The 27,403-nt window shown below is 55.8% G+C and overlaps 2 protein-coding genes across 21 annotated transcripts in view; both read right to left on the minus strand.

Moving 5' to 3' along the window:
• Positions 1-4,397, minus strand: part of SCRIB (scribble planar cell polarity protein) — a 101,633-nt gene extending 97,236 nt beyond the window's left edge. For 17 of the 18 annotated variants that reach the window (XM_065664190.1, XM_065664200.1, XM_065664192.1 and 14 more), the window contains exon 1: positions 4,126-4,383. In XM_065664190.1, coding sequence (XP_065520262.1) covers positions 4,126-4,287 — 162 coding nt within the window. In that variant the 5' untranslated portion in view covers positions 4,288-4,383. Of the gene's footprint in view, positions 1-4,125 lie in introns of all 18 variants that reach the window. The other variant, XM_065664202.1, reaches the window with a different exon arrangement.
• A 3,305-nt stretch (positions 4,398-7,702) lies between these two features.
• Positions 7,703-27,017, minus strand: PUF60 (poly(U) binding splicing factor 60). 3 transcript variants are annotated; one of them, XM_065664143.1, is made up of 11 exons: positions 26,921-27,017; positions 22,877-22,972; positions 20,652-20,741; positions 19,674-19,724; positions 15,846-16,007; positions 15,352-15,444; positions 14,419-14,632; positions 13,574-13,764; positions 10,061-10,196; positions 9,400-9,635; positions 7,703-8,131 (listed from the first exon to the last, which is right to left on the minus strand). In XM_065664143.1, exons 1-11 carry the CDS (start codon positions 26,945-26,947, stop codon positions 7,832-7,834), a joined length of 1,596 nt encoding a protein of 531 aa, XP_065520215.1. In that variant the 5' UTR covers positions 26,948-27,017; the 3' UTR covers positions 7,703-7,831. The 3 variants fall into 3 exon arrangements, with proteins under 3 accessions (XP_065520215.1, XP_065520216.1, XP_065520217.1); XM_065664144.1 differs by lacking the exon at positions 19,674-19,724; XM_065664145.1 differs by lacking the exons at positions 19,674-19,724; positions 20,652-20,741; positions 22,877-22,972; positions 26,921-27,017 and adding an exon at positions 17,826-19,636.
• Between the last annotated feature and the right edge of the window lie 386 nt (positions 27,018-27,403).

A 27,403-nucleotide genomic window follows, 5' to 3' on the forward strand; every position in this document is an offset into this window, starting at 1 on the left:
TGGCTCCATCGGCCACCTCCAAATTCCCTGCAGAATTCCAGGCTACGTTTACTCTTTTCTGGTGAGACCTGCACCTCTGAAGTGCTGGTAGAGAGTGGAGGAAATGAGTCAGGTGGGTTCATAGCTCTAATGTCCTATTTTACCAGGTTGTAGTCTCAGCTGAAGGACCTGCTCCTTATCCCGCTGCGGGAGCTCCAGGCCCTGCAGAGATCACTCGATGCAAGGCAGGTAGAGGAGGACCCAGAAGAGAGCTCGGGATCTCTGGAATTCATACACCTTCGTGAGGAGCTCAGAGAACTGATCCAATGGAATTTACCATTTTCCATTAGAGCAGACAAGATTCCACCCAGGACAAACAGAACAGAAGCAAGAGCAGAAGGGAGAGCATTAGGCACAGCAGGATAACAAGTGTTCAATTCCACAATTTGGGAATGAGAGGCTTGTTGGCGTCCTCCAGAAATGCCAGGAGGCATCAGGACCATTTGATCAAGATCAAAGACAAGGAAGGGGACATGGAAGTTCTGGTATGCAAGGAAATGGTGCCATGGGGAAAAGAAAGAGATTTCCAATGGCTCTGGACTCTGGGACAAGTGGAATGAAGACAAACAGGAGCAGGTCAAGGGGGGCAGCTGGGTCATGGGCTGGGTTAGGTAAACCCAGCCCTTCCCAAAGGAAGTTCTCTGCTGACCGTAGAACAGGAACAACCATTCTGTGACTCTGTGACTCTAAAAAGACCTCTCCAAATGCCACCCTCCATCCTGCTCCAAAACTCACCTCCACATGGAAGCCTTCCCCAACAATCCTGCTGCAGCCCTTAAACCCGAACTTGCTCTGGTCAAACCTGCTACCAAAGGCTGTAACTCTCATTCACATTTTCTAAGTCATCTCCACGCGCTGATCTCCTCTCCCAGCCCCTCCTGCATGTCTCAGCAGAACTGTTCTCCAGAGGGATGGGCACACGCAGCCCTGTCCTGGGAACCCAGCACACTTCCCAACCTCCCCTCATGGGACACACAGATCCTCTCCCAGTCCCTCTCTCACACAACAGACACATTTCCATGAAGTGCTCCTCAAGTGGGAAGCACCTCCCCATCCCAAAGACCTCTCCCACTGCCCTACTACAGAGAAGATACGTGCCCAAATCGAGTGCTGCTGTCTTCTCCTTCCCTGGTGGAAGAGCTAGTGAATTCACTTGCAGTTCTCATCCCATCTCCACCTTGTATAATGTGCAGATTCTTACTCCTATATTGAGTATCTGGGGGAGACTGAGATGAGCTCTTAGGCAGAAGCTCTTCCCTGTGAGGGTGCTGAGGTGCTGGCACAGGGTGCCCAGAGAAGCTGTGGCTGCCCCATCCCTGGCAGTGCTCAAGGCCAGGTTGGACACAGGGGCTTGGAGCCCCCTGCTCTAGTGGAAGGTGTCCCTGCCCGTGGCAGTGGTTGGAGATGGAGGAGCTTTAAGCACCCTTCCAACACAAACTATTCCATGATTCCATGGTCTGTCCCTACCCACACAGCCCCAGCAGTAACATCCTGCACACAATGTATGTGTCTGGGACTACAGAGCAGACCTTTTCACTGCCCAAGTATCTTCTAGCAGCACATTAGGACACAGGCTGGGTCAAACCTCAGGTAGATCTAACCCTGCATCCTTATCCCAGCACACTGTAATTCTCCAACTGCCCTGGACCATGAGTGGCACCAGCTGGAAGAAACCTGCAAGGGGCTGGAAAGGGGAAAGGCTGCTCCCAGTCACACAGGTCTGATGCTCCCCTTGCTTGTGAGAGTTTTGGGCAGGGCTGACACCATCACGGCTGGAGCCAGCCCACAGCAGCTACAGACAGTGCTGGGTGAGGAACAGTGTGAGCACAGCGAGTCCAAACCCACACTCCCTCCAACTCCTCCTGGGACACGCAGCACAAAGTGGTCCTTCTGTAGATGCTCACTCTCGGTCGCTTCCTCCCCAGTGAACTAGTGCCCTCTGAGCTCATGACAGATCTGAGCACCCATTGCTCCTCCTGGCAGGTACCCCCTCACTTCAGCGCAACACCATTCGCATGGAAAATGATTTCATTTGTCCTGAACTGAGCCCTTTGTAGTGTCACTTGACTCCTCCAAAGCAAGGAGAACCATGGCCAGTTGCTCCCTGTCCTCTCCCTCCAGGCCACTTGTGATGCTCCAGCCCCATCACCCGATGGAGAACCCCACCCTGCACCATAGGTTCCATGACTGGAGACATCCCCTACATGTTCCTTTTCCTGGCACAGAAGCCGTTGCACGTTGTGTCCTGCTCCCCATGCCCGGTATCTCCTCTGGCCTCCCTACATCTCCTTCGAGGCTGAAGGACCAGAACCTCAGTGATGCTTCTCTCAGGGTTTTCTAACTATTCTTTGCCAGAAAAGCCTGAAAATTCGGGGGAACCCAAAGAGCAGGGAGGAGCCCGGAACAGGCCCTGGCAGCAGCTCTGCTGCTCCCCAGCTGAACACTCCCAAGCACAGGCTCTGGGTGCGGGCAGGAAGGAGACACGGTGCTGAGGGCAGGTTTTCAGGCGGGGTTTTCTCTTTCACAGGATTATATGGATCTGATCACAGGTAAATAAAATGTGATCCAAAAGATGCTCTTCAAAAGCCGCCCAAGACCCAGCCCTACGGGTCCAGTATAACCACGAGGCAGGATATGGAAGAGTTGGGCAGCGCCAGGATCAGCAGGTTCAGATGTGTCACCTTGAGCCTCCTCTGCAGAAAAGAGCCTCATCCCTAAATCCCAACCAGCTGTAACACATCTTCCATAGCTCGGGAACTAACGTATAGTGAGGCCCCAAGCAATGCGATGGAACAGAGCTGATGAAGGATCACACAAGCATCTCCGCACCCTCACAACCAAACCCCACCAGCAGCAGCTCACAGAAATCCACAGGGAAGAGGGAACCCAAAACATGAGAGAGCAGGAATCTGCTGTTCCTGCAGGAGAGGCTCCACTGAAGCAGAGATGCACAAACTGCCTGGTTGGACCAAACCGAACTTTGGCCTGAACCTCAGCCAAGGCTTTGGGTGGCTGTTCCCAGATTTCATGGCACAATTCCTGACGTGTCAATAACCCAACAGGCAGCTTCAAAACACAGAATAATCGCCTGTTTCTCAAGTTTTTCACTGCAGAGGTGACTTGGTACATGTTCACTGAGGAGCAGCGATCCAAACGCACAGGCAGCGCTACAGTCACATTCTCTCCCTGGCGCAAGTTGTACTTCACCAATTTTATAAACCAGTAGTTTCCACAGGGATGTGAAAACTTCCTCCAAACACCCCACAGCCCAGCAACATCTTAAAGCCTCCAAAAGTGGTACCAGTGTCACCAGTGCAGAGCTCTGTAGTTGAATGGAACTGTAGAAGGCTCCAGGGAGACCTCAGAGCAGCTCCCATTGGCTAAAGGGGTTACCAGAAACCTGGAGAGGGGCCTGGGACAAGGGCCTGTAGGGACAGGCCAAGGGTAATGGCTTGAACCTGCCCGAGGGGAGACTGAGCTGAGCTCTTAGGCAGAAGCTCTTCCCTGTGAGGGTGCTGAGGCGCTGGCACAGGGTGCCCAGAGAAGCTGTGGCTGCCCCATCCCTGGCAGTGCTCAAGGCCAGGTTGGACACAGGGGCTTGGAGCACCCTGCTCCAGTGGAAGGGGTCCCTGCCATGGCAGGGGCTGGAGCTGGAGGAGCTTTAAGCTCCCTTCCAGCCCAGTGCACCCCCTGGCTCTGCACGAAGCCGCAGGTGCTGCTCCGCACCAGTACAAGGGGTTTCTATCTCTTTCAATAAACTTATTCAGACTCCTCTGTATTTCACAGATTAAACCCGGGCACTGAGGCTCCGGCTTCGCTCTGCTCCGCAAGGGCCCGGCGCACACACCGCGGCCAGCACAAGGAACTCCCCTCGCTCCAAACCGCAGCGGCTCCGGAGCTGGGCTCCGCCACTCGGCACTGGGTCCGGCCGGGCGGAGCCGCGCTCCCCGCCGAGCCCACGGAGGACCGAGCCGGGGGAGGCCGCTCCCGGGGCGGGGAAGGGCCGGGGAAAGGCGGCGGCAGCGGCGGCCTCCGGCCAGGCCGGGCCCGCCCCGCGGCCTTCACCGGGCCCGGTCCGCGCCTCACCTTGGGCAGCTCCCGGAGCTGGTTGGCGTCCAGCAGCAGCTCCTCCAGCGAGCGGCTGTACCGGTAGATCTCCTCCGGCACGGCCTGCAGCGAGCAGTGCCGCCGGTCCAGCGCCTCCACGTGCCGGTTGCAGCGCCACAGCGGCGGCATGCAGCGCAGCATCGCGCCGGAGCGGGCCCGGCCAACCGGGAGTGCGCGGGGGGCTCCGGCCGCGCCTCGGGCCTGGCTCCGGCCGCGATCGGGCCCCGCCGCTCCCGCCCAGCCCAGGTCGGCTCCCGCCGCAGCACCGCCCCCCGCGAGCGCCGCCGGGAAAACGAGTCCGCTCCCGGCATGCCCCGCGCCGGAGCGCCGGGAACAGCGGGATGCGGGGACACGGGAACACGGGGACATGGGGATACAGGGACACGGGGATACGGGAGCACGGGGATACAGGGACATGGGACAGCGGGATACAGGGACACGGGGATACGGGAACACGGGGATACAGGGACATGGGGATACGGGAACATGGGACAGCGGGACACAGGGACATGGGGATACGGGAACATGGGGATACAGGGACATGGGGATACGGGAGCACGGGGATATAGGGACACGGGGATACGGGAGCACGGGGATACAGGGACACGGGGATACAGGGACACGGGGATACAGGGACACGGGGATACGGGAACATGGGACAGCGGGATACAGGGACACGGGGATACGGGAACATGGGGATACAGGGACACGGGGATACGGGAGCACGGGGATACGGGAGCACAGGGATACAGGGACACGGGGATACAGAGACATGGGACAGCGGGATACAGGGACACGGGGATACGGGAACACGGGGATACAGGGACACGGGATAGCGGGATACAGGGACACGGGATAGCGGGATACAGGGACACGGGGATACGGGAACATGGGATAGCAGGATACAGGGACACGGGGATACGGGAACACAGGGATACAGGGACACGGGGATACAGGAACATGGGACACGGGAACACGGGGATACGGGAACATGGGACACGGGAACATGGGACACGGGGATACGGGAACATGCGGACAGCAGGATACAGGGACACGGGGATACAGGAACATGGGGACTGCGGGGTACAGGGACCTCGGGGTTCAGGAACATGGGGACAGCGGGATACAGGGACCCTGGGATTCAGGAACATGGGGACAGGAAGACAGTGGGATACAGGGAAACGGGGATACAGGAACATGGGGACGGCAAGACAGTGGGATACAGGGACACCGGGACACACGGACGGCAGGACAGTGGGATACAGGGACACCAAGACATTACAACAGCAGGAACACCGGGAACAGGCACACTGGGATACAGGGACAGCAGGAATGAGAACACCGGGATACAGGGACACTGGGACAGGACACCGGGAGCCACTGCGGCAGGAGAGTGGCTGGAGCAGCCCCCGGAGCAGAGCTGACAGTGCCGGTGTGGAAACCCCCGCAGCTCCAGCGCGGAACCACGCAGTGGCACAGACCGGGAGAGCTGCAGGGGGGCTCCTGGATAACGGATACGCACACACCGGCACGGGCGGCTGCGGCTCACTGCCCGTTCATGAATGGTGGGAAGAGACCTCACAGCTGCTCCAGCTCCAACCCCTGCCACGGGCAGCGACCCCTTTAATTAGAGCAGCTTGCTCCAAGCCCCATCCAGCCTGGCCTGGGACACTTCCAGGATGGAGCTCTGTGGTGTCCAGGTGCTGACGTAACTTCAGCACAAAACCCCCGTTTCCCACACCATTCCCCCGCCAAGGGCAGAGCTGCCAAAGGGCCAGGCGTGAAACCCGCAGCTAGGAACTTCCTGTGCCGTGTGGGGGATCCAAAGCGAGACTGAAAGGTCCTGACTTGGAGCGGACTCAAAACCCACATGGCCGAGGCTCTCAGTGCCGCCTTGGCACTTCAGTGCTGGGCAATGGCTGGACTGGATGAGCTTAAAGGTCTTTTCCAACACAGCTGGCACTGTGATTCTGTCAACAGGAAGAGCATGAAGGTGAAGTAACTCAAGGACACCGTTACCTGGTCACCCTGTTTGAAAGCCATTGTGTCTACAGCTTCTTAAGAGGAGTACCAAGGCTGAAGCCTGACAGGCTGTGCAGATACCCACCTCCAATTGTGCTCACACCAGACTCATGCTGCACCCAAAGATGCCTACAACTCTGTGGGTTGCTGGGAAGCAGGACACTGCTCACAGGGCTGCTATGACAGGGTGAGGGGCAATGGAGTTAAACTCAAGGAGGGGGACTCAGGCTGGATGCAAGGAAGATCCTTTGTCCAATGAAGATGGTGAAACACTGGCCCAGGTTGCCCAGTTCCATCCCCGGAGACATTCCAGGCCAGGCTGGATGTGGCTCTGGGCAACCTGCTCTAGTGGAAGGTGTCCCCGCTCATTGCAGGGGGTGGAACTGGATGAGCTGTAAGGTCCCTTCCAACCCAACCCGTTCTGATTCCACAATTAGAATGTGAGCTCCCCAAGTCAGACACCCCCACCACACACCCCCACCACTGCTGAATAAACCATTTTAAACACTAATTAAACCAGACTTCAGCCACTTAGGCTGAGCCCCACACAGTACTGACCTGCCTGATGCTGCCTATTGCTACACCTGCTTCAGAATCCTCATTCGAGCCGTGGCTGTCCCACCCCTGGCAGTGCTCAAGGCCAGGTTGGACACAGGGGCTTGGAGCAACATGCTCCAGTGGAAAGTGTCCCTGCCCGTGGCAGGGGGTTTGAACTGGATGAGCTTTAAGCTCCCTTCAACCCAAATCAGTTTGGGATTCTATGATTAGATATGAGCGCATGCGGCCAATTTCAGATCTCTGTTAAGAGCTATTGAAGTATTTGGGGGTTGGACCTGTGATATTTGCAGGTCCTGTCAGCCCAAACTATTCCATGATTCTATGATCCCAGGCAAACAAAGTCCCTCCCCAGTCAGGACTTGCTCTCTTTAGGATGATACTTTGTCAGCTCTTTCTCATCCATTTGTACTCTGCTCGTGTTGGAGTATTTTAATTAGTGTTGTACAACACCTGATCTTGGAGTCACAGAATCCCAGACTGGTTTGTGTTGGAAGGGACCTCAAACCTCATTCAGTTCCAGACCCTGCCATGGGCAGGGACCCCTTCCACTGGAGCAGCTTGCTCCAAGCCCCTGTGTCCAACCTGGCCTTGAACACTGCCAGGGATGGGGCAGCCCCAGCTTCTCTGGGCACCCTGTGCCAGCGCCTCAGCACCCTCACAGGGAAGAGCTTCTGCCTAAGAGCTCATCTCAGCCTCCCCTCTGGCAGGTTAAAGCCAGTCCCCCTTGTCCAGACTGCTGCTGAAATACCTCATGAGGAGACTCCCTCCTCCGCTCTAACATTTATGGCCCATTTCTGAAGAGCCTGCTACTCCAGCCCCTTAATAGCTGCAGTGGGATCATGACCGGAGTGGTTCTGAACGACCAGAGCACAAAGGCAGGAGCAGAAGCGCCAGCCCTCTTCAGGCTCTGCCTGTTGTGGGGACACACCAGGCCTGTGCTGAGGAGCCTCACCCCATGAACACGCTCGATGCAAAGTGGCTTTCTCTGTGTGTTTATCCAAACTACATCCCCGGGATCAGGGCCCACCCCAGAGCCCTCTTCACGTGAGGCTAAACCCCCCCTGGGGTGGGAGCAGGGGCTGGGGGCAAAGTCTTTCAGTAGAGTTCATGCTGAGAGGTCGCTGTTATCGAACCTCTCCTGGTCGTACACCTCTGCCACCACCTTCCTCCCTGCAAACCAGCGCCCATTCAGTGCCTGGATGGCTTTGTGAGTCTCTGAGGCCATGGAGAACTCCACAAAGATCTTGACAATGATCTCGGCGTCCTCCTCCTCTCCTTGTTTCTCCTGGTAGATGATGACCCTGTTCACAGCTCCGAATTTGCCACATTCTTCGGTCACTTCTCCTTCCAGGTCATCATCGATGTCCTTTGGATCCACCATGTTGCGAAGCACCATCACAGTGGACTGCAGAGAAAGGGACAAGTGAGTTAATACACCAGAGACACTAAGATCAAGTGCTAGGGCATTACAAGCATATTCGAGAGAATCAGCAATGTCCCAGGGATAAATCAGTATATCTTCTTCTCAGGCATCCAAAGTACAAGCACAAGCAAACCTCCCTCATGGTGTGGCTGGCCTCGGGCAGGGAAGCCCTGGGCCATTCCTGGGCTTCTCCTAGACCCATCCCTGAAGCTCAGCTCACCTGGAGATTGCCATAATTTTCTTTGTGCTGTTCCTATCCAGTTCTATTTACTTTGTCTTCTTCAACACTACAAGTGTGTGTTTTACACTCCTACTCATCTCTAAACCAAGTACCAGGATCAACCAGGTCTGTCATACCTCTGACAACTGAGGGCTCATCAGGTACATCCCATTACAGGGGATAACTACACAAGTCAGTCAGAGTACATGCAACAGACCTCTCATGTATCATGGAATGGTTTGTGTTGGAAGGGACCTTAAAGCTCCTCCAGCTCCAGCCCCTGCCACGGGCAAGGACACCTTCCACTAGAGCAGCTTGCTCCAAGCCCTGTCCAACCTGGCCTTGAACACTGCCAGGGATGGGGCAGCCACAGCTTCTCTGGGCACCCTGTGCCAGCGCCTCAGCACCCTCACAGGAAAGAACTTCTAAGATCCCACCTCAATCTCCCCTCTGGCAGGTTAAAGCCATTCCCCCTTGGCCTGTCCCTACAAGCCCTTATCCAAAGCCCCTCTCCAGGTTTCCTGCAGCCCCTTTAGGCACTGGAGCTGCTCTCAGGTCTCCCCTTAAGGAGCCTTCTCTTCTCCAGGCTGCCTCAGCCCAGCTCTCTCAGCCTGGCTCCAGAGCAAAGCTGCTCCAGCCCCTGCAGCATCTCCATGACCTCCTCTGGCCTCGCTCCAGCAGCTCCACGTCCCTCTTGTGCTGTTGCCCCAGAGCTGGACCAAGACTGCAGGGGGGGTCTCCCCAGAGCACAGCAGAGGGGGAGAATCCCCCCCTGACCTGGTGGCCACCACAGATACCTCCCAGCCCAGCCTCTTCTCACCATGTGACCACTCTGAAGCCTCAGAGAAGCTGTGAGAAGATCCTACAGTCAGTGTAAGATCCATCACAAGCAGCACACAAGCTGGCTGCCTTCACAGCCCCACATCAGCTCTGTGAGGTACCTACAACGTGTGCTGCAGGAGGCCACAGACTACACCTCATTAGGGCTGTCCTAAAGCCAGGAATGCTGCCAGGAACCCGCTGCACCCACCTCCTGCTTCCGGAGCAGCTTCTGCATCACCATGTGGCGGGCACTGCTGCCCGAGATGCTCATGTGCTCCTGCTCACTCAGCATCTCCGGCCGCTCTGACTCCTGGAACACCTCCTCCTCCTCCTTCTCCTTTTTGACCTCCATGAGACCCAGCGCCGGGGGACTTGCCAGGATAGGATTCACAACTCCCACTTGTGGAATGGTGACGGGAATGGGAGGCCGGGCAGGGGTGACACCTGCAAGAGCACAAACTCTGTAGCATAAAGAGAAGAGCTGATACTCTGCAAGCCCTGGGTACACACCAGGCAGTGTAAGAGCATCACAGAATGCAGATGGCTTTATTTGCTCTGCATCAACACCACCAGGGAGACAAAAGCAGGACACAGGCACCCTATACTGGCCCAGAAGGGAGGCAGGGTGCAGGACTTCGCATGGAGTGACAATGATCCCTATTTTCCCTCAGTGCCAGGCACTCCTGCTGGAAGCCCATGTCCTGTCCTATGTATTACACACCAAAATAAAATCCTGATACACTATACAACTGGAAAACTAAATGCTCTTGACAAGGCCAGGCAGGAAGGAGGGATCCAGTGTCAGGTTCAACCTGGCTGTGCTACAGCTCCAGGGAACATGCTTTGGAGCAGGTACCTGAGTGACCAACCTGTAATGACTCCAGGTGCTTGTGCTGCCATCACAGCCTGCGGCAAAGCCCCAAGGGGCTGGGCCAGGGTCAGGGCTGGAGACACCAGTCCCGGCGTGGCCAAAGTGCCCAGAACCGCTGCTCCTGCCACTGCTTCCTGCAAGACAGAGAGACCCAACACATCACCACATGGTCTTGTTCCTGCTGCCCAAGAGGTCATCCCTGGGTGCATTCAGCTGCAGCTCAGCCCATTCCACATCTAAACCAGCAGCTGTGTGACCGAGAGCTGGCAGCTCCCACTGCTACTGTGAAGAGGACAGTTTGCCACCCAGAGTCGTGAAGACACCAAGCCCTGGAAGAAAAACGTTCTGCAATTCAAATGCCATCAACCTTCTCAAGCTGCTGCTTACTGACAGCACCAAGGAGACTCAATACATGGCTTGAAAGGTGCAGACATTCCAGAGCAACAGGAATCTCTATTTGATTCCACCTTCTGCACAATAAAGCTCCCTAATGATGCCAAGGAATGTGATCCATTTAAAAAGATGGATGGGAGCTGCCATCTCACCCCTCTGGTGACAGCACCAGGGCTCTTGGGGAACAGCTTCAGTACTTCCTTAGGGATGTGCCCAAAGGTCAGTCTTCGTCTGACGGAACACTGTGGTCAAAGGCACTCTGTGAGCACAGGGCAAGGGAGAGCATAGCTCTGCTGCCGGCAACTGCACCCTCCAAAGGAGCTGCACCAGAAACCCTGCCTCTGGTCCTCATCCTGCAGGTGCAGGCACCAACCCAGCACCAAAACTGGCCTTAGTGACCCACCACCTACAGCAGAGATCAGTGTCCGTGAGACAATCATGTACCTTTCACTGGTGAGACTTCACTGTCCTTCACCACTGTCCACAACTGGAAACTTCCTTCCGCTTCCAGCCTTGAAACACTTTATAACCACTTCTGGTGCCTCTTCCCCCATCCCCTCACCCACCTCCCTCCACAGACAGCACCTGAACAGAAACCTGGTACACCTTCAGCACTTCCCTACAAGTCAAACTCTCCCAGGTTCTTCCTGCACATCACGTTTCCCAATCCTCCCAATAATTCTATTTCATACGTTCTATAACCCAAATACACATCCTGACTCTGGATGATGGAGTCAAACATTCAAGATGAACATGGAGTGAAATGATAAACCACTTCCATAGAACTACCGAGAATACTGGGTGGAAAACACAGGCCAGGATCACAGTTTGCTTTCATTGCTCTCCACGCTCTTTCATTCACGCTTCAGCTGCCCACATCCTTCTCTCCCAAGTCTTCATGGGCTCCTGTAAGATCCCCCACTGAGGACCAAAAACTTCCACAGTTTTGTCCCTTCAGTGCAGCACCTTTACTCTACAGTAAGTGCTGCGTGGATCTCACTCCATCCTGCTGTGATACTCTATGACCAGAACATCCATGTCTGTGCTGCACCCAGCTCCACATGTCCTCCCAGTGCCTACAACAGCAACTGCTATTACAGAATCACAGAATCCCAAGGGTTGGAAGGGACCTAAAAAGATCATCTAGTCCAACCCCCCTGCAAGAGCAGGGTAACCTACAGTACATCACACAGGAACTTGTCCAGGCGGGCCTTGAATATCTCCAGTGTAGGAGACTCCACAACCCCCCTGGGCAACCTGTTCCAGTGCTCTGTCACTCTTACAGTAAAGAAGTTCTTCCTGATGTTAACGTGGAACTTCCTATGCTCCAGTTTACACCCATTGCCCCTTGTCCTATCGTGACCAGAGTGCATGGATCTGTGGGAACCTCCCACAGCACCTCTTGCCCACCTCTCCTCAACTGCCTGCACATCTCTAAGTTGCCTGTGGCAGCTTTGGACCTGCCTTGTGCTCCTACTGGAGGGGAAACACCCCCTGAGTAGTGGGTGATGCAGCAAGACCATCCCAGTGCCCATAAGCTGCCCCCTCTTTATACTTAAAGAAACTCTTTCCGACAGTATTTCCAGTAGTATTTCTTTACTTCTTCTGCAAGACTCCTCCACCATCACTGCCAAGACATGAGCTGTCTCTGCTGCTCAACACCTCCCTCCAGTTTCCCGTAACGCTGGACACACTCCACCTTCCCTGGCTTGCACAGAATTCCAGGCTGGAGTTGCAGTTCTTACTCCAGACCCAAAGTTCAGTCTCTGTCTTCAGCTTCTCTCCCATGCCCATGATTCCCTCAGCTGCTCTGAGGTTGCTGGTTGTTTTGGGTTTAAACCCTGCAGACCAGCACTGTGTGTGCTCTCATTCCCTACCACAACTGTGCAGGAGCACAAATCTTGCCTTCTGGAGCTATCCTTACTGCTTCCCTACTCATCCACATCTCACGTGGCAAACCAGGCAGGTTACCCACATCTGTACCATGGCATCAGGACTGCTAAGTGTGTCTCAGGTCTTCCAGAACCTGTTTTCTATGTCTGGAATTCCAAAGTTCCCTCACAGTAACAAATCCTGCAGCATTTTGGGAAAGAAACAGGAACATTTATCCTGGCAGTGACAGATCTCCACTGCCTCACTCCAGAGAGGAGTCAACAGTTTTGATCTGGATGCCAACTTCCAGTGGTGCCTCAACTCCCTTCCTCAGCTGACTGCAGAGATTCCAGACCTGGGGACACAGGAACCACTGGAAAGCTCCACACTGGAAGCAGCTCCTCCCACCTCTGCCTTTACCTCATCATTCAGAGCCATGCTCATTCAGAAGGAGCTGCTCACAAGCACAAAGGCACCAGCTGCAGCAGCACACACAGGCTGCTCACTTCAATCATTCTGCCTGGGAACCCAAGAACCCAGCAGTGGTGGAGCTTGTCTGTCACGGACTGTGGTAGTACAGGGGAGATCCTGCTGCTGAAGGTGAGGATGATGGACACAGATTTGGGGTTTGCCCTGAAAGACAATCCTCCTCCAAGAACCTCCTGTCACAGCCAGGAGCTTCTGGTACCACAAGCGAACTGAGAACCCCACAACTCCTACATCAACATCCAGTTCTGCTCCATCACTACCTGGAATCATGGATGGGTTTGGGTTGGAAGGGACCTTAAAGCTCATCTAGTTCCAACACCTTGTTTCTGAAGAGCCTAAAGCCACCAGTCACCTTCCACTTTACTCCACGGGCAGCCTTTTCAACAGCTCCTGGGACTGTTACTGCCCTCCCTGCCTGCCCCCTTTCATGCACCTTCCCGTATTCTTTTAGCCTCTACCACAACCAGCTCCCCAGGCACAGGTCTGCCTTTCCAGACAAGGAACCCCTTCCCATCTTCCATTCCCTTTGACAAAGTCCTGGCCAGCTGTGCCAGACTCCATTTCGCAGTGCTGGAATAGCAGATCCTCACAAGCCTCATGGCTAAGCGCCTACACGGGAAGTGCTGGGAACAGGGTATGACCCAGGACAAGGCCTGTTTCTCTGGCAGTGCCCGGAGCACTGGAGCACCCGCTTGTCTCCAGCAGTGTCAGTGTCACCCTGTGTTCCCGTGCTGCGGCAGCCGCGGCGGGGCCTCACCTGGGCTGTGATCTTGGCTGTGGCGGCAGCAGCAGCCACGGCGGCGGCCGGGGGGAGCCCTCCCGGCGTGGCGGGGGTCAGCAGAGGCATCGGGGGTGTCACGGCCTTGCCCACGCGCAGATACTGCCCGCCCAGGTCGAAGAGGTTCATAGAGGACACAGCATCCTGAGAGGACTGAGCCTTCTCGTACTCTGCAGGGATATGGAGGCTCCATGTGAGGCTGCGGCACCCAACTGGTGGCTGCCACCTCACAGCTCACCTCAACCTGCACTGGGACACCCCATCCTGCACTGGGACACCCCAACCCTGCACACAGACACCCCATCCTGCACAGACACCCCAACATGCACAGAGACACCTCAACCCTGCACACAGACACCCCATCCTGCACAGACACCCCATCCTACACACAGACACCCCAACCCTGCACACAGACACCTCAACCCTGCACACAGACACCTCAACCCTGCACACAGACACCCCATCCTGCAGAGATACCCCAACCTGCAGGCACCCCATCTGCACAGAGATACCTCAACCTGCAGAGAGACACCCCAACCTGCACTGGGACACCCCAACCAGCAGATACTGCCTCACAGCTCACCCCAACCTGCACAGGGACACCCCAACCTGCACTGTGAGAACAGCACAGAGACACCCCAATCTCCACTGCTGAGAGCAAAAGTCTCAGCTGTAATTGTATCTCTGTTCAGGCACACTCTCTCCGAACTGACTTGCAGCCCATTGCCTAATGCCACCCTGCCACTAGTTACAGATGAAAAAGAGGGACAAGGCAGGGGACACGCAGGGAGAGGCAAGGGACTGGCCTCCCCCGAGCCCGGTACCAATGAATCCGTAGCCTTTGTGCTTCCCGGTGGTGGGGTCTCGCGCCAATGTGCAGGATTTGATCTTCCCAAAGGCCTCGAACACACTCTTGATGTCATCATCAGACAGGTCCTGGTGTACTGACGCCACGTAGATGCGGTTGAAGGCTCGAGCCTCCTCCGCCAACTGGTCTATGATGGGCTGAGCCTGCCCAATGTTACTGGGCCTCCCAACCTGCAGGGAGCCATAGAATCATGTGACTTCATCAGTGACCGTAGTTACAGGACAAGGGGTGATGGGTTTAAACTGAAACAGGGGAAGTTCAACCCCCCATGGCAGGGGTTGGAACTGGACGAGCTTTAGGGTTCCTTCTAACCCAAGCCATTCCACGGTTCTCTGATTCTAAACCCCCTCGGCCATCAAACACTGGAGAATGCATCAGGGATCAAAGCAGGATATGAAACAGAACACAGAAAGTGCCAGTTTCCCCCAATTTCAACCCCAAAGTTTCCCCTTTGCAAGGTCCCCTCTTGCTGCCTAAGAACACACAGCTACAATCCCTCACTGCTCCTGCTGAATGCTCCCCATTTCCCTGCTGCTTCTCCCTCACACCATCCACAGGTACAACACAAGTTTGATGCTGCTCATCCACCACCCACCAGTCCAAGACAAGGCAGCACTAAAATATGAAGAACCACGTTGGTTTGAGCTCAAGCGGCTTCCATTCTGTGAGGTGGAAAAGCCTGAGCCAGCTGAGCAGAACTGGCTGCTGGGCTTTAGCAGGGGGCAGGGCCACAGACCCAGAGCCACCACGTACCCAACAGGTGGAATATCAAGGTTTAGCATGGAACAGACCTCAGGTTATTTTCCACATGTGGGGAGCATTTCAAGGCAGGAACCTATTACCCACAGGAGAGAGAACCAAGAGCTTTCAGAGCATTCCTGCTGCTCACCTTGATGTTTCTTCCCCCCAGCATGACAGAATTCATCTGCTCCAAGGCCAGCTGAGCAGCTTCAGGAACCTCGTATTCCACAAAAGCAAAACCCTAGGACAGAAGGAGACACTTGTTAAATCCCACCAGCTCTGCCTCGTGGCCAAGACTTCCCATGTTCCAGATCCCTGCTGTGGCCTGAGAAGGTGTTTCCCTAAAGAAGCTTTTTATTAAAGAAGAAAACTGCACATGGAAGTAGAGAGGAGGCTACAGGCTTCCAGAGCCTCTCGTGCTCAGAGGCCCAAGAGAAAAAGACCAATGAACACAAGCTGTATGGTGCTCCATGCGCACCACCCCCAGGCACATCTGGCCCTGCCAAGCTCAGCAGAACAAGCAGCAACAAATCTTTAGCTCAGTGCTTAACCCTACAAGGATAAAGGCTCTGTCCTCTCCCAGATACATTCAGGAAGGCCTTGGAGAGAAGACAAAGCATCACTCGAGGGCTGTGATCCCACCTTGTGCTTCATGGTCACTGAGTCCCAAGACATATCAATGCTTTTTATGGGTCCAAAGGGGGCAAAGGCCTGGCGAATGGTGTCCTCTCCCAGCTCGTAGTATATGGAGCCCACGTACACACGACACATGATGGCCAGAGCGCGCTGCCTCTGAGCTGCCATCTGTATTGGAAAGAAGAACTGGTTGGTTAGCTCAGGCGTGGCCCTGGACCTCAGCACCTCCTTCCCTTCCTCCTTCCCTCCCTGGAGCTATGGCCCAGCAGCAGGCAGCTCGTCGTCAGGCTGCAGCACACGTGCCAATGGGGAAGGCTTCTCCTGCTCGGAGCACACACGGCGGGAGTGGCCGAGGAACGGCCCTCTCCCGGGGCAGTGCGATGGGCTCTGCCACCTCCGAGCCTCAGCTCCAACCCCACCGGGAGGTCTGACCCTCCCCAGCCTCATCACAGCTCCAGCAACGCTTGCAGGAGGAAATAACTTCATTCTAGGACAATTCCCCCTCCAGGCAGCAAAGGACTCCATCCTAGCCACTATTCACCAGCCCTCCCTTTCCCTCCCACACGGGACAACAGAGATCCAGCACCGGGCACCACCAGAGATTTCCACCCCCCATCATCCACCCTCCCAGGCAGCAAAGGAGCTGGATTTGGGAACCTCCTCCCCACCCCCTCTAGCATCTCACCCCCCTCCCCCAGCAGGATGAGCTCCAGGACTAGGCACCACATCTACTGCTTGAAGCAAAGAGAAACCAAAGGGTTAATGGGACCTCCCAGCTCAGTGTGTGGTGTCAGTACTGCTGCTGCCTGCTGCCACTGGCCCAGAGTGGTACATCCCCAAAGCCTCCACCCTCAGGTGCAGAGAAAGGGTCTCTGTGCTATTTTCTCCTAAATAGGCCTGAAAACCTGTTTGCAAGACAAATCCCGCCATTTCTTCCAGCAGGAAACACACAACAAGCACCAAATCCCTCAATTCCTTGGGACCCCCAGGGTGGCTCTAGAGCTGCTAACTCTGGCAAGGGGCTAGGCCAGGCCCAGCAGTGTCCTGGCACCAAGCAGGAATCAGGCTGTGTGGAGGCAGCTCCCTAAGACTGAACTGCAGTGGCTGGAGACAGGCAGAGGGCTCCTGCTCTGGCAGCACTGGTGGAGCTAGCGGCAAGCCAAGGGCTGCTGCAGGGGAGGCAAAGGCAGCATTAGGTTGGAGGCCCCTCACCACAGCACAGTACTGGGAGCTCTGCACCACCACCTCCTCTCACCACCCTGCTCAGGAGGGATCCCTATGGGATGCTGTCTGAGGAATGCCAGAACCAGTGTAAGCACCACGTGTCCAGGGCTGCTGTGCCTCAGCCAGCAGGACAGAGGGACAGGGGGTCACAGCCAGTGCCTGGAGAAGCCTTCTCCCTCACAGCACCCACAGATATGGGATTGTATCTGCCACAGTAGGACAGGCTGGAGAGGTTCAACTCCTGTTCTGGAATTCAGGAAGATACTATAAAGAGTGTTCTCACCCCACACTGCTGCTCCTCATGTGACATTAAGCTCAAGGGTGGTCCTGGACCTTAGGGTCCTCTCACCTGGCTTAACACTCCCCACTGTTAACAACAAGCTCTTGTTCAAGTTACTGTGCTGTGACAGGGAACACTACAGCACGTGCAGGACAGCTGAGGTGGTGTCTCCCAGGTTCTCTTAACACATTCCCAGCTTGGATGCAGGAAAGCCAGTGATCAGCAGCCCCTCAGTATACAGTATGTCCATAGAGGGGGTCAGAGCCACCACCAACCACCTCACCCAGACTATGAGAAACCTCTAGTGTCTCACTAGGGAGTGCTCTGGTCAAGCCCCTGCTCATGCAGCCTTGCACAGGGACTCTTCACCCTCTGAAATACAGAGACATGAAGAGATCATGTTCTCCTCCCCTTATCCACGCTACAGGGGGAAATGCAGTGCCATCTGTCCTCTCCTCTGCAGGAGGAAATCCACATCTTACCCTGCTGCAGAGGGGCAATAGGAGGGGTGGCTTTACGACCTTTACATCAGCAACGTTGGGATCTGGACCTGAAACAGACATGACTGGGGTGGACCATTGTGGCTACGTGTGGATCACTAACAGGAACTGGAAGCATCAAGTCATGCTGATGCAGTGGACCTGTAAACTAAGCACATGACAGTGTCAGACACTCATCTCTAGAAACCTCACTGGCGGTACCAAGTAGATATTACTGGTAACTGGCCCTCCTCCTCCTCTAAAATGGAGTTTGAAGTACCTGCAGCCTTCACTTGCCCTCAGGGACGCGCGGGTTAGTGCTGGGGAACGGTTGGACTTGATCATCTTAAGGCTCTTTTCCAACCTGGTCGATTCTAATGTTTCATAAAGGCAGCAGTTAATAGTTGTCATGTTGCTGTCAAGTGCTTATGAAAGTTTAAAAACAAGCCAAAGTATTATCTTGATCCTTTATACAAAATCACCACCACTGGCTTGTTCTAATCCAGCAGCACCAGGAAACGGTGCTCATCTTGCTGTGACAGGGAGATGCTGCTCAGAGGGGTAAGGAGCCAGGAAGCTTCCATCCCAGGCACCATGATCCTCATGGAGGAACTGATCAGTCTTGTCAGCAAGCACTGGGCAAACAGGGCTCTGTGTTCTGCATTCCTGATGGGCTCTGGTATAAAGCACCCTAACCCTTAACAGCACTGAACAGCACCAGAGCTGAAGGCTTCAGCACAGGTTCCTACCTCTGGGTCCTGTTCAGCAGCATCCCTACAGCAATGGCTAAGGAAAAGGAAGCACCACATTCTGCCGTTGATGCTAACAGGAAATTCAGCATTCCCAGCACAGGCTTTTCACTGCCCAGCTGTGAAAAAGGAGCCAAAACCATTTTATAAAGCACAAGTGCTGAGGTTCTGCTGTTGAGGAACTTCCACATGAACTGAGAGGAGGTTCTTGGGTGCCCAATTCACAGGGAGATGTGTGCTCCCAACCCATTCCAGCTTTACATTCCATCATACAACCTCCTTTGGCTCCCCTGCTGACACACCCTGCTGTTAAAGGAGGGAAAGGTGGTGATTTTAGTTGCCTCTTTCATTTTGGGGTACAAGCCTCCAGTTGCCTTTGACACCAAGCAGAAATATTGTTTTCCAGCAGAAATGGTGACAACTGAACTTTTGCATGTGGAGTGGAGCTTAGAGGACACATAGTAGCCATTGTCCAACATGTCCAGGGAAAAGAAGGGGATGGATAATCCCAGAGAATTAAGCTCTTTGCACTGAAGGGCCGTGTGAGTTCTCTGTACACCCTGAAGTGTGCTTCCTTCCCTCCTGCCTTTACTCCGAGCCGTATTCACCCAGTGTGGGGACTGCAGAGTGCAGAGCAGCCCTGCTGAGACCTGCTGTGCCCCAGAGCTCCCAGCACCGCGGCTGCAGGGCTCCAGTGCTCTCAGTGTGGTTCTCAGGAGATCACCCATGTGTGAGTTACCTTGGCAGCCAGTTTGGGGTCAGCACCTCAGAACTGCAGCGTCTCTAGAAACGCAGCTCCCACACTTTCACAGGCTGGGTTCGGAACTGGCCGAAATCTAACGCTCGCTTTGCCACCTGACTCCAGGACCCCGACTGCCAGTGGCCCATGTCCCAGTGCCAGTGTCACAGCAGACTGCACCCGGCCTAGGGTCTTCCTCTGGGGAGTTTACACTTTGCCTTTGCTTGCTGTGCTCGTCCACAACGCGTATGTGGAGGGTTGTGCTGGGTTCAGTTAAGAGCATTGCGTTACCACTACGTCCTTCCCCACTCTAGGCCCTGACTAAGACAAAGTGCCCAAGAAGAAGTGAATATGTCTATTGACCGATTGTAAAGGTGAGAGAGGATCTCCAAAGCCCATTGTCACTGCTGCCATCTGAAAGACAGTAAAGACAGAGTTCAGTCTGTTGGAGCTGAGCATACTATGGCTGTTTGTCACATCTCAAGCAGAGCGGCGGCACGGGGAACCTGCGGAGAGGCCTCTCCTTCCTTGCCCCTCACTGCCTGGGCCCAAGGACTGTCCAGCGCTGGGACCCCACAGAGTCCAGTCCCACCAGGCCAGGGTGAGTTGTGCTGCTGCCACTGCCTCAGGAAGCAGGGTCTTCCCCAGGGGGGGACTCAAGGCAATAGTAACCTCTGCAACCACTGTCGTTGATTCACCCCCAGCATTTAAAAAGGAGCCCTAGGGTCAGACACTCAGAAACACGCACAGCCCTGAGAGGCCACACTGCCTATGGGTGAGCAGTGCTCCTCCACTGAACCCATCCAGCAGACCTCAGCCACCGCTCCGGGCTTCCTCACATGGAGTGAGGTGCCCCCGCAACACCTCTGAAGGGAGGGAGATGTACAGACCAGCACACTGGCATTTATTCCAGCAGTAGCAGGAACAGCCAAGGAACATCTCCCACATTGTGAGGGAAAGGGAAAGGGGGACTCAGAGAGGGGAGAGAGTGACCCTCCCCTCAAACAGAATTGATGGTAAGAGGATTCTGTTCCAAATAACCCCAGTTCAAAGTTAAACCCACAGCAAGTTATTTGGCTGCTGCCATTTCAAGAAGCATTTGGGCAGCCAACAGGAGAGAAATGCTTAAAAACTCACTCTTTGGATGAGCTTTGGGGCAATTTGGGCAGATGGGCAACGGGTTGGGGTGTTTTTAGTGAGCTGGATTCAGAACATCGCTATTTCACTGTGGAAACAGCCGAGTGCGCCCAGCCTCAGGGCTGTGCTCTGCTTCTGAGTGCACAAAACTCCACCCTGAGGGGGAGAAACAACACAGAAGGAGCATCTCAGAGGGTCTCTCACCTGGAGGTTGGTGAGCTGCTGCTGCTGGTGGGCGATGGTTTGCTTCACCAGCACACTCTTGATGCTCTGCTCCATCGCATACTTCTTTGCCTGGGAAGAAACAGACTCTGTAGTCACAGGACAACACCCTAGAGCAGGGAACAGCATTAACTCCACAACAGAGCTCCCCAGATCCACACACTGGCTGCAGGGAACATTCCAGCGCTCCAGCCCTATGCACCACGGCACCATACATAAGCCAGCAGCTCACCAATATCCTGCTCTGCACCTAGGAGTTCTGGAATACACCTTGGAATACAGCACAGGGATTGAGCAGATGGACTCGACCTGCAGCAGGCACCACATCAAGGAAGCAGCATGCACCAGACATGTGGCATCTCCCCTCTTCCTCCCTCTGCCCCTTATATCCCACCACAGCACCTTACCTGCTGGGATGAGGGCAGGACAGAGCCTCCTTCAAGTCCTCTCCACTCAGAGAACATCTGGACAAAGAGTTTCTACAGAAGGGAAGGGCCCTCAAACACCAGGTCCAGTCTCTGGCCTGGGCTCTCCCTTCCCTGGCCTGCCCAAGGCTGGGGCACCCACTCTGCTCACACAAGGCTCCCGCTCTTTCTCTATCTTCTGCCTCAGACACAGGCTCACTGCTCTGATCCTTTCAGTGCCCTACACGTCTGACAGGGCCCAAGCTACACCCCAAGGGTGCTGACATGGAGGCTCCCTGCCAAGGAGCCCCCGAAGCCCTATTCCCAGAGGAGGTCTCAGCACTTAGCCACGCCTCAGGCACCTGTTTTCCATGGCTGCAGGGGTTTGGGAGGCTCTAAACGGTGGATGTGAGACGTGTGCTTCGGAAACCTGGAAACGGACAACGGCATTTACAGCTGTGAGCCAGGAGAGGCCGCTCCGCGCCGGGAGCCACACACACCCCCAGCTCCTGCCTGGAGCAGCACTGCTGCAGCACAGCACAGCCAGGGCTGCTTCCTGCCCCGCCAGTCCCAGCTCCGCCTCTCTCAGTGAGCTGGGAGTCACACCGTCAGTGGGAGGGCCGCAGAAACCTCCCACCCGCAGTGTGAGACAGGGCCAACCACCCCAGATGAAGAGCTGCGCTCAAATGTCAGCTGGATTAAACCAGCCTGGCTCGCATGGGTGGAAAACACTTGCAATGGGGCTCCTCACAACATCAGTGTGCACAGCAGGTCAGGGAGGGGACTGTCCCCCTCACTGCGCTCTGGGGAGACCCCCCCTGCAGTCCTGGTCCAGCTCTTGGGCAACAGCACAGATAGGATGTGGGGCTGTTGGAGTGAATGCAGAGGAGGCCGCTGCAGGAAAATACAGCAAGGGCTGCAGCAGCTCTGCTCTGGAGCCAGACTGCGAGAGCTGGGCTGCTTCAGCCTGGAGAAGAGAAGGCTCCTTAATGAGAGACCTTAGAGCAGCTCCAGTGCCTAAAGGGGCTACAATAAAGCTGGAGAGGGGCTTGGGACAAGGGCCTGTAGGGACAGGCCAAGGGGAATGGCTTGAACCTGCCCGAGGGGAGATTGAGAAGAGCTCTTAGGCACAAGTTCTTCCCTGTGAGGGTGCTGAGGCGCTGGCACAGGGTGCCCAGAGAAGCTGTGGCTGCCCCATCCCTGGCAGTGCTCAAGGCCAGGTTGGACACACGGGCTTAGAGCACCCTGCCCTAATGGAAGGTGTCCCTGGCCATGGCAGAGGGCTAGAACTGGATGAGCTTTAATGTCTCTTCCCACCCAAACCATTCCATGGTTCTATGAACATGGGAAAGAGCATAAGGGAAAACAGACATTTTGCGATGTGTTCTTGTGTGGATGGACTCAAAGAGCAGCTGGAACACAGCAGAAACTTGTTCCCTGTGGAGCACACGCTGCTCCTCACAGGAACCTTGTGGCCGTTGCATGTTGTTTCAGCATTATGTCAATTGAAGATGTCATTTACTTAGGATTTTAATTAAAAACACTCCCCACCCCAACAGCAAATTCCACATCATGCTCCCCAAAAGCATCTCCAAGCTCTAAGCCAAACCAAGTCATTCTTGGGCAACTAGAAGTGTGAATCCACACGCAGCATGGCCAGACCCCAGTCCCATTTCTTGCGAGGTGGGCTCCCTTTTGTAGCATCAGGAACAGCTGCTCATAAAACCCCCAAAACCAAACCAAAACCTCCAACACCAAACCAAACCCCCAACCAAGAACCAAGCCCACATGACTGTTACTCACCTTCTGCAGGGCTTCCTGCTGCTCTGGTGTGAGGGGCGGAAGTCCCAGCTTCGCTGCTGTGCTCTGGCCATTCTCCATCTTAATGGACTCTGTGCCCTGAGGAAACAGGAAACACTCACAGAAAACCTGTTCCAGCAGGAGTGACCATTCCTTCCTTCCCAGACCCCAGAGCACTTCATGTTGGACTGGCACAAATGGCTAAAATGTCCTCCCAAATCCATGAAAAGCTCTTGGAATTCCAGCACTCCCTATGGGAGAGCTATCCCATCAACTGAGGTCTGTCCTGTAGAACCCATGGTTAGCTACTCCTGGCACATCAAGTATTGGCAGGTTGCTCCAAGGTATCAACTTGCCTTTGGATGAATTCAGCACAGGAACATGGAATGGTTTGGACTGAAAAGGACCTTAAAACTAAAACCAACTCCATCCCCCCACCACGGGCAGGGACACCTTCCACTAGCCCACGCTGCTCCAAGCCCCATCCCACCTGGCCCTGGAACCACCCAAGGCCAGGATTAACACAGCAAAGCAACTCCCATCTCTCTGGCAGCAGCCACCAGCTTGTACCCTCAGGGGAGTCTCTGCATCCCAGAAGTGCCAGCACAATTCCCAGCTCAAATAGGGTTCACCATTAAATCCCTGCTCAGAGAGGCCTCAGCTCTGCCATGACTAGTAAGTAACACTAACACCCACGTGTATGAGTGTGAGCACCCTGCAGCAGGTGCAGGGCAGAGGCAGGACCAGAGCCATGCAGCAGCTCTCGAGCCTGGGACAGAGCTGCCCTTGGAAAAGGTCTGATACAAAGCAACAGGAATTTCAGGGAAGGACCCACGGGTGTCCCACTGACTGGAACTCCTGCAGAACAGGAGTTCATGGCACTGCTTGTGCTGGCCACAACGGGGATGTTCCCTGTGGCACAAATGTCTCTGGAGCACCACTGAGTCCTCCACAACATCCATAATCTTGGAGGTACATCAAGATCTGAATGTGATACCAACACAGAGAGCAGCAAACAGCTCACAGGGCCACACCTGAAGCCTCAGAAAGCCCCAGTGTTCAGAAGCAGATCCTGTCCACAGCTGCTCAGAAGTTGCAGAGAATTACAGAACCAACCAGGGTGGAAAAGAGCTTCAGGATCATCCAGTCCAAACGTTCACCAGCACTGCTAAGGCCACCACTAACCCACAGCACTGAGGGCCTCGTCTAAATGGTGTGTGAACACTTCCAGGGATGGTGACTGCAGCCCTGCCCTGGGCAGCCTGTCCCAATGCCTGAGCACCCTCTGGGGCAGGAATTGTTCCTCAGCTCCATCTAAACCTGCCCTGGTGCAGCTTGGGGCCGTTTCTTCTTGTCCCATCCCTTGTTCCTTGGGAGCAGAGCCCAGCCCCTCCTGGCTTCATCCTCCTGTCAGGCACTTGTAGGGAGCCATCAGGTCCCCCTGAGCCTTCTCTCCTCTGGCCTGAACCCCCCAGGTCCCTCAGCCGTTCTCCATCACTGCTGTGCTCCAGGCCCTGCACCAGCTCCATTCCCTTCTCTCGCCCCGCTCCAGCACCTCAATGTCTCTCTTGCAGTGAGGAGCTCAGAACTGAACACACGATTCAAGGCGCAGCCTCACCAGTGCCCAGTCCAGGGGCACAATCACTGCCCAGGTCCTGCAGCTCACACCACTAGTGCTCTGGGTAACAAACCACAGCAGCACAGAACTGTTACTGTTATCAGCAGCACTCAACACCAGGTCACATTAGAGCTGTGAAACTACTTCAATAGCAAGTCTAATCCCATCTCAATTCCAAGCTAGCAGCAAGGATGCTTTTCCCAGCAGCCGGAGCACTGAAGAAAGAACAGGCTCAACACAGAAGTGAAGTGACAAATCCCACCCTGATTCCAGTGCAGCTGCATGACTCTCACATGCCCTCAGTAGATGTGCTGCTGGGCTCAGCATACAGTGGGTTCTTGACAGTTTATGGGGACACCTGAAAAGCATCAAAGCTCTGGGGACTTTGAGTAGTAACTCCCAAGACCCAACTCCATGTCCTTAGATCACTGCCCTTGAGAAACCCCCTCTTGCTTTCTGCTTCAATTCCTTCCCCATTTGTGTGTCTCCACAACATGAGCAGAGCCTGTGCTGCAAACCTCCTTTCAGGAAGTCAGCTGAAAGCAAAGCCTAAGCCTCCTAAACCCAGAGCTGAGTTCCTGCTACTCAGGGTTACCTTGTCCCTAACTCTGAAGCTTTTCCAGGCAGCATTCCCCACTCCCATGCTCCCAGGACAAAGTGAAGGCTGCAGCTGCCCTTGCAAGATCACACTGGACTCTCTTCAGGCTGATGCTATGGTCACAGCAGGAACAGCCAATGTCCTTTCCAGGAGGGAAAGGAGGTTTAAACAGACGGGCACCTTGAGAAGAAGGAATGCACAGAGCTTGTGGGGACACGGAGCTGGGTCTCATTGCAAGGACCATACCAAGGCCATGGGGCAGCTGCAGAAGCTCAGTGAGGTAAAACACATCCTGACACAGTGCTATGGGATGAACAGGCTCAGCTCAGCACCAGCAGATGGGAGCTCAACCCATGCAGAGGGCACCCGGTTCATGAAAGATCCTACTGGAGAAGGTGTTTTAACCCCGTGTGACACTGGCAGGACTGACGACTTCCCTGAAGAGGTGTAACAAGACTCAAGTGTAGGATGGACCTTCCAGAGCAAATGCTACACAAGCCCATAGTGCTAAAAGCATGGAGCACTCAGTCAAGCTGAAATGCTGCTTCCTGGAAGGGTCTCTTAGACTTTGCCATTGAAACAGTGAGATACCACCCAGGCTGGGAACACCAGACTAAAGGCAGCACTTCCTGCACCTCAAGGCTCATGTTCCAACATGATCAAACACTAATCCTTTGAGGTTTCTTCATTCCCGGTATCTGCCACCTGGTGAGACGCTGGCACAGTCCCATCCCTGGCAGTGTTCAAGGCCAGGTGGGACAAAGCGGCTTGGAGCAAGCTGCTCTAGTGGAAGATGTCCCTATCTGCGGCAGTGGCTGGAACTGGAGCAGCTTTAAGGTCCCTCCCACCCAAATCCCTTCATGATTCTATGATTAATTCCATCAGAGGCTTCCTTCCGTGCAGCCCTGACACCCGGGAGGTTTCACACCTCCCTTTACACATTCCCATAGATAACAACAGTAAATCACGGACTCCACGGAAGGCTGAGCAGTGCAAGGATTCATTTCTGCTACTGAAGGCTAATCACAAAGAAAACGAACAGCCTTCAACAGGAGTGTCCCGCTGCTCCCGCACGTCAGCACCCAGTAAGGAACGAGCACTCCCAAAAACACAAATCCAAAACCCCGGTCCTGCTGGGATCCTTCCCGGTGCACAAGAGCAGAGAGAGGAGACGCAAAACCAGCCACGGGCACCGAAAGGGTTTTGCCAGGAAGGGCCACGAGCGGCTTCTCCCGGGAGCGGGCTCCGGCGCCGACCGGGAGATTCGGGAACAGCGAATCCGGGAAAGCCGCAACCCAGCCCCGTGCGAGCGGCAGGAGCGTTTCCCGGGCCGGGAAGAGCCATGCCCTCTCAGCAGCGCTGCACAGAGCAGCTCAGCGCCCCGCACAGCCGCTCCCGCACCGGGGATGGCCCGGGAGCCCCGCACAGCCGGCCCCGCACCGGCACAGCCCCAGGAGCCCCGCACAGCCCCAGGAGCCCCGCACAGCCGGCCCCGCACCGGCACAGCCCCAGGAGCCCCGCACAGCCCCAGGAGCCCCGCACAGCCGGCCCCGCACCGGCACGGCCCCAGGAGCCCCGCACAGGCACAGCCGGCCCGCGCAGGGAGAGCCCCGGCTGGCCTAGCAAGGCCCAGCCCAGCGGGGGGAAGGGGCCGCTTCCCGGCGGGGGAAGCGCCGCTGAGGCGGGCGGAAAGTCGCGGGGAGGCCGCGGCACCCACAAGGGCCCAGCGGAGCGGAGTCCGCGCCGGGGCCTCACACCCACGCGGCCGTAGGGCCGAGGCTCGCCGCTGCCCGCACCCCACCCCCGGCTCAGCCCGGCCCCCGCGGCTCACCAGAGACATGGTAGTCGTCGCCGCCATCTTATCCGCCCCGCCAGCGCTCGGCGCGAGACTCTCGCGAGAGCCCCTTGGGGCGCGCGCGGAACGGAAAATCTCGTGGGAGGGGAAGCACGGGGACATCTCGCGAGAGAGACGAGGGTCACGTGGGCAGGGGTGGGCCGCGGGAGTGTCAGCGGGTGGTGCGGAGCAGCGGTGGGCGGTGCTGCGGGAGGGACCGTAAAGTGCTGCAAGCGCGACCGTAAAGTGCTGCAAGCGCGACCGTAAAGTGCTGCAAGCGCCGGTGTCCAACCCGGCCTGGAGCGCTGCCGGGGATGGGGCAGCCGCAGCTCCTCTGGGCACCGGGTGCCGGCGCCTCCGCACCCTCACGGGGAAGAACAGTTCCTTCCCCAGAGAGTGCTCAGCATTGGAACAGGCTGCCCAGGGCAGGGCTGCGGGCACCGGCTACACGGGGCCCTCAGTGCCACGGGTCAGTGGTGG

Source organism: Lathamus discolor, assembly GCF_037157495.1.
Source record: "Lathamus discolor isolate bLatDis1 chromosome 2 unlocalized genomic scaffold, bLatDis1.hap1 SUPER_2_unloc_1, whole genome shotgun sequence".
Lineage (NCBI taxonomy): Eukaryota > Metazoa > Chordata > Aves > Psittaciformes > Psittacidae > Lathamus > Lathamus discolor.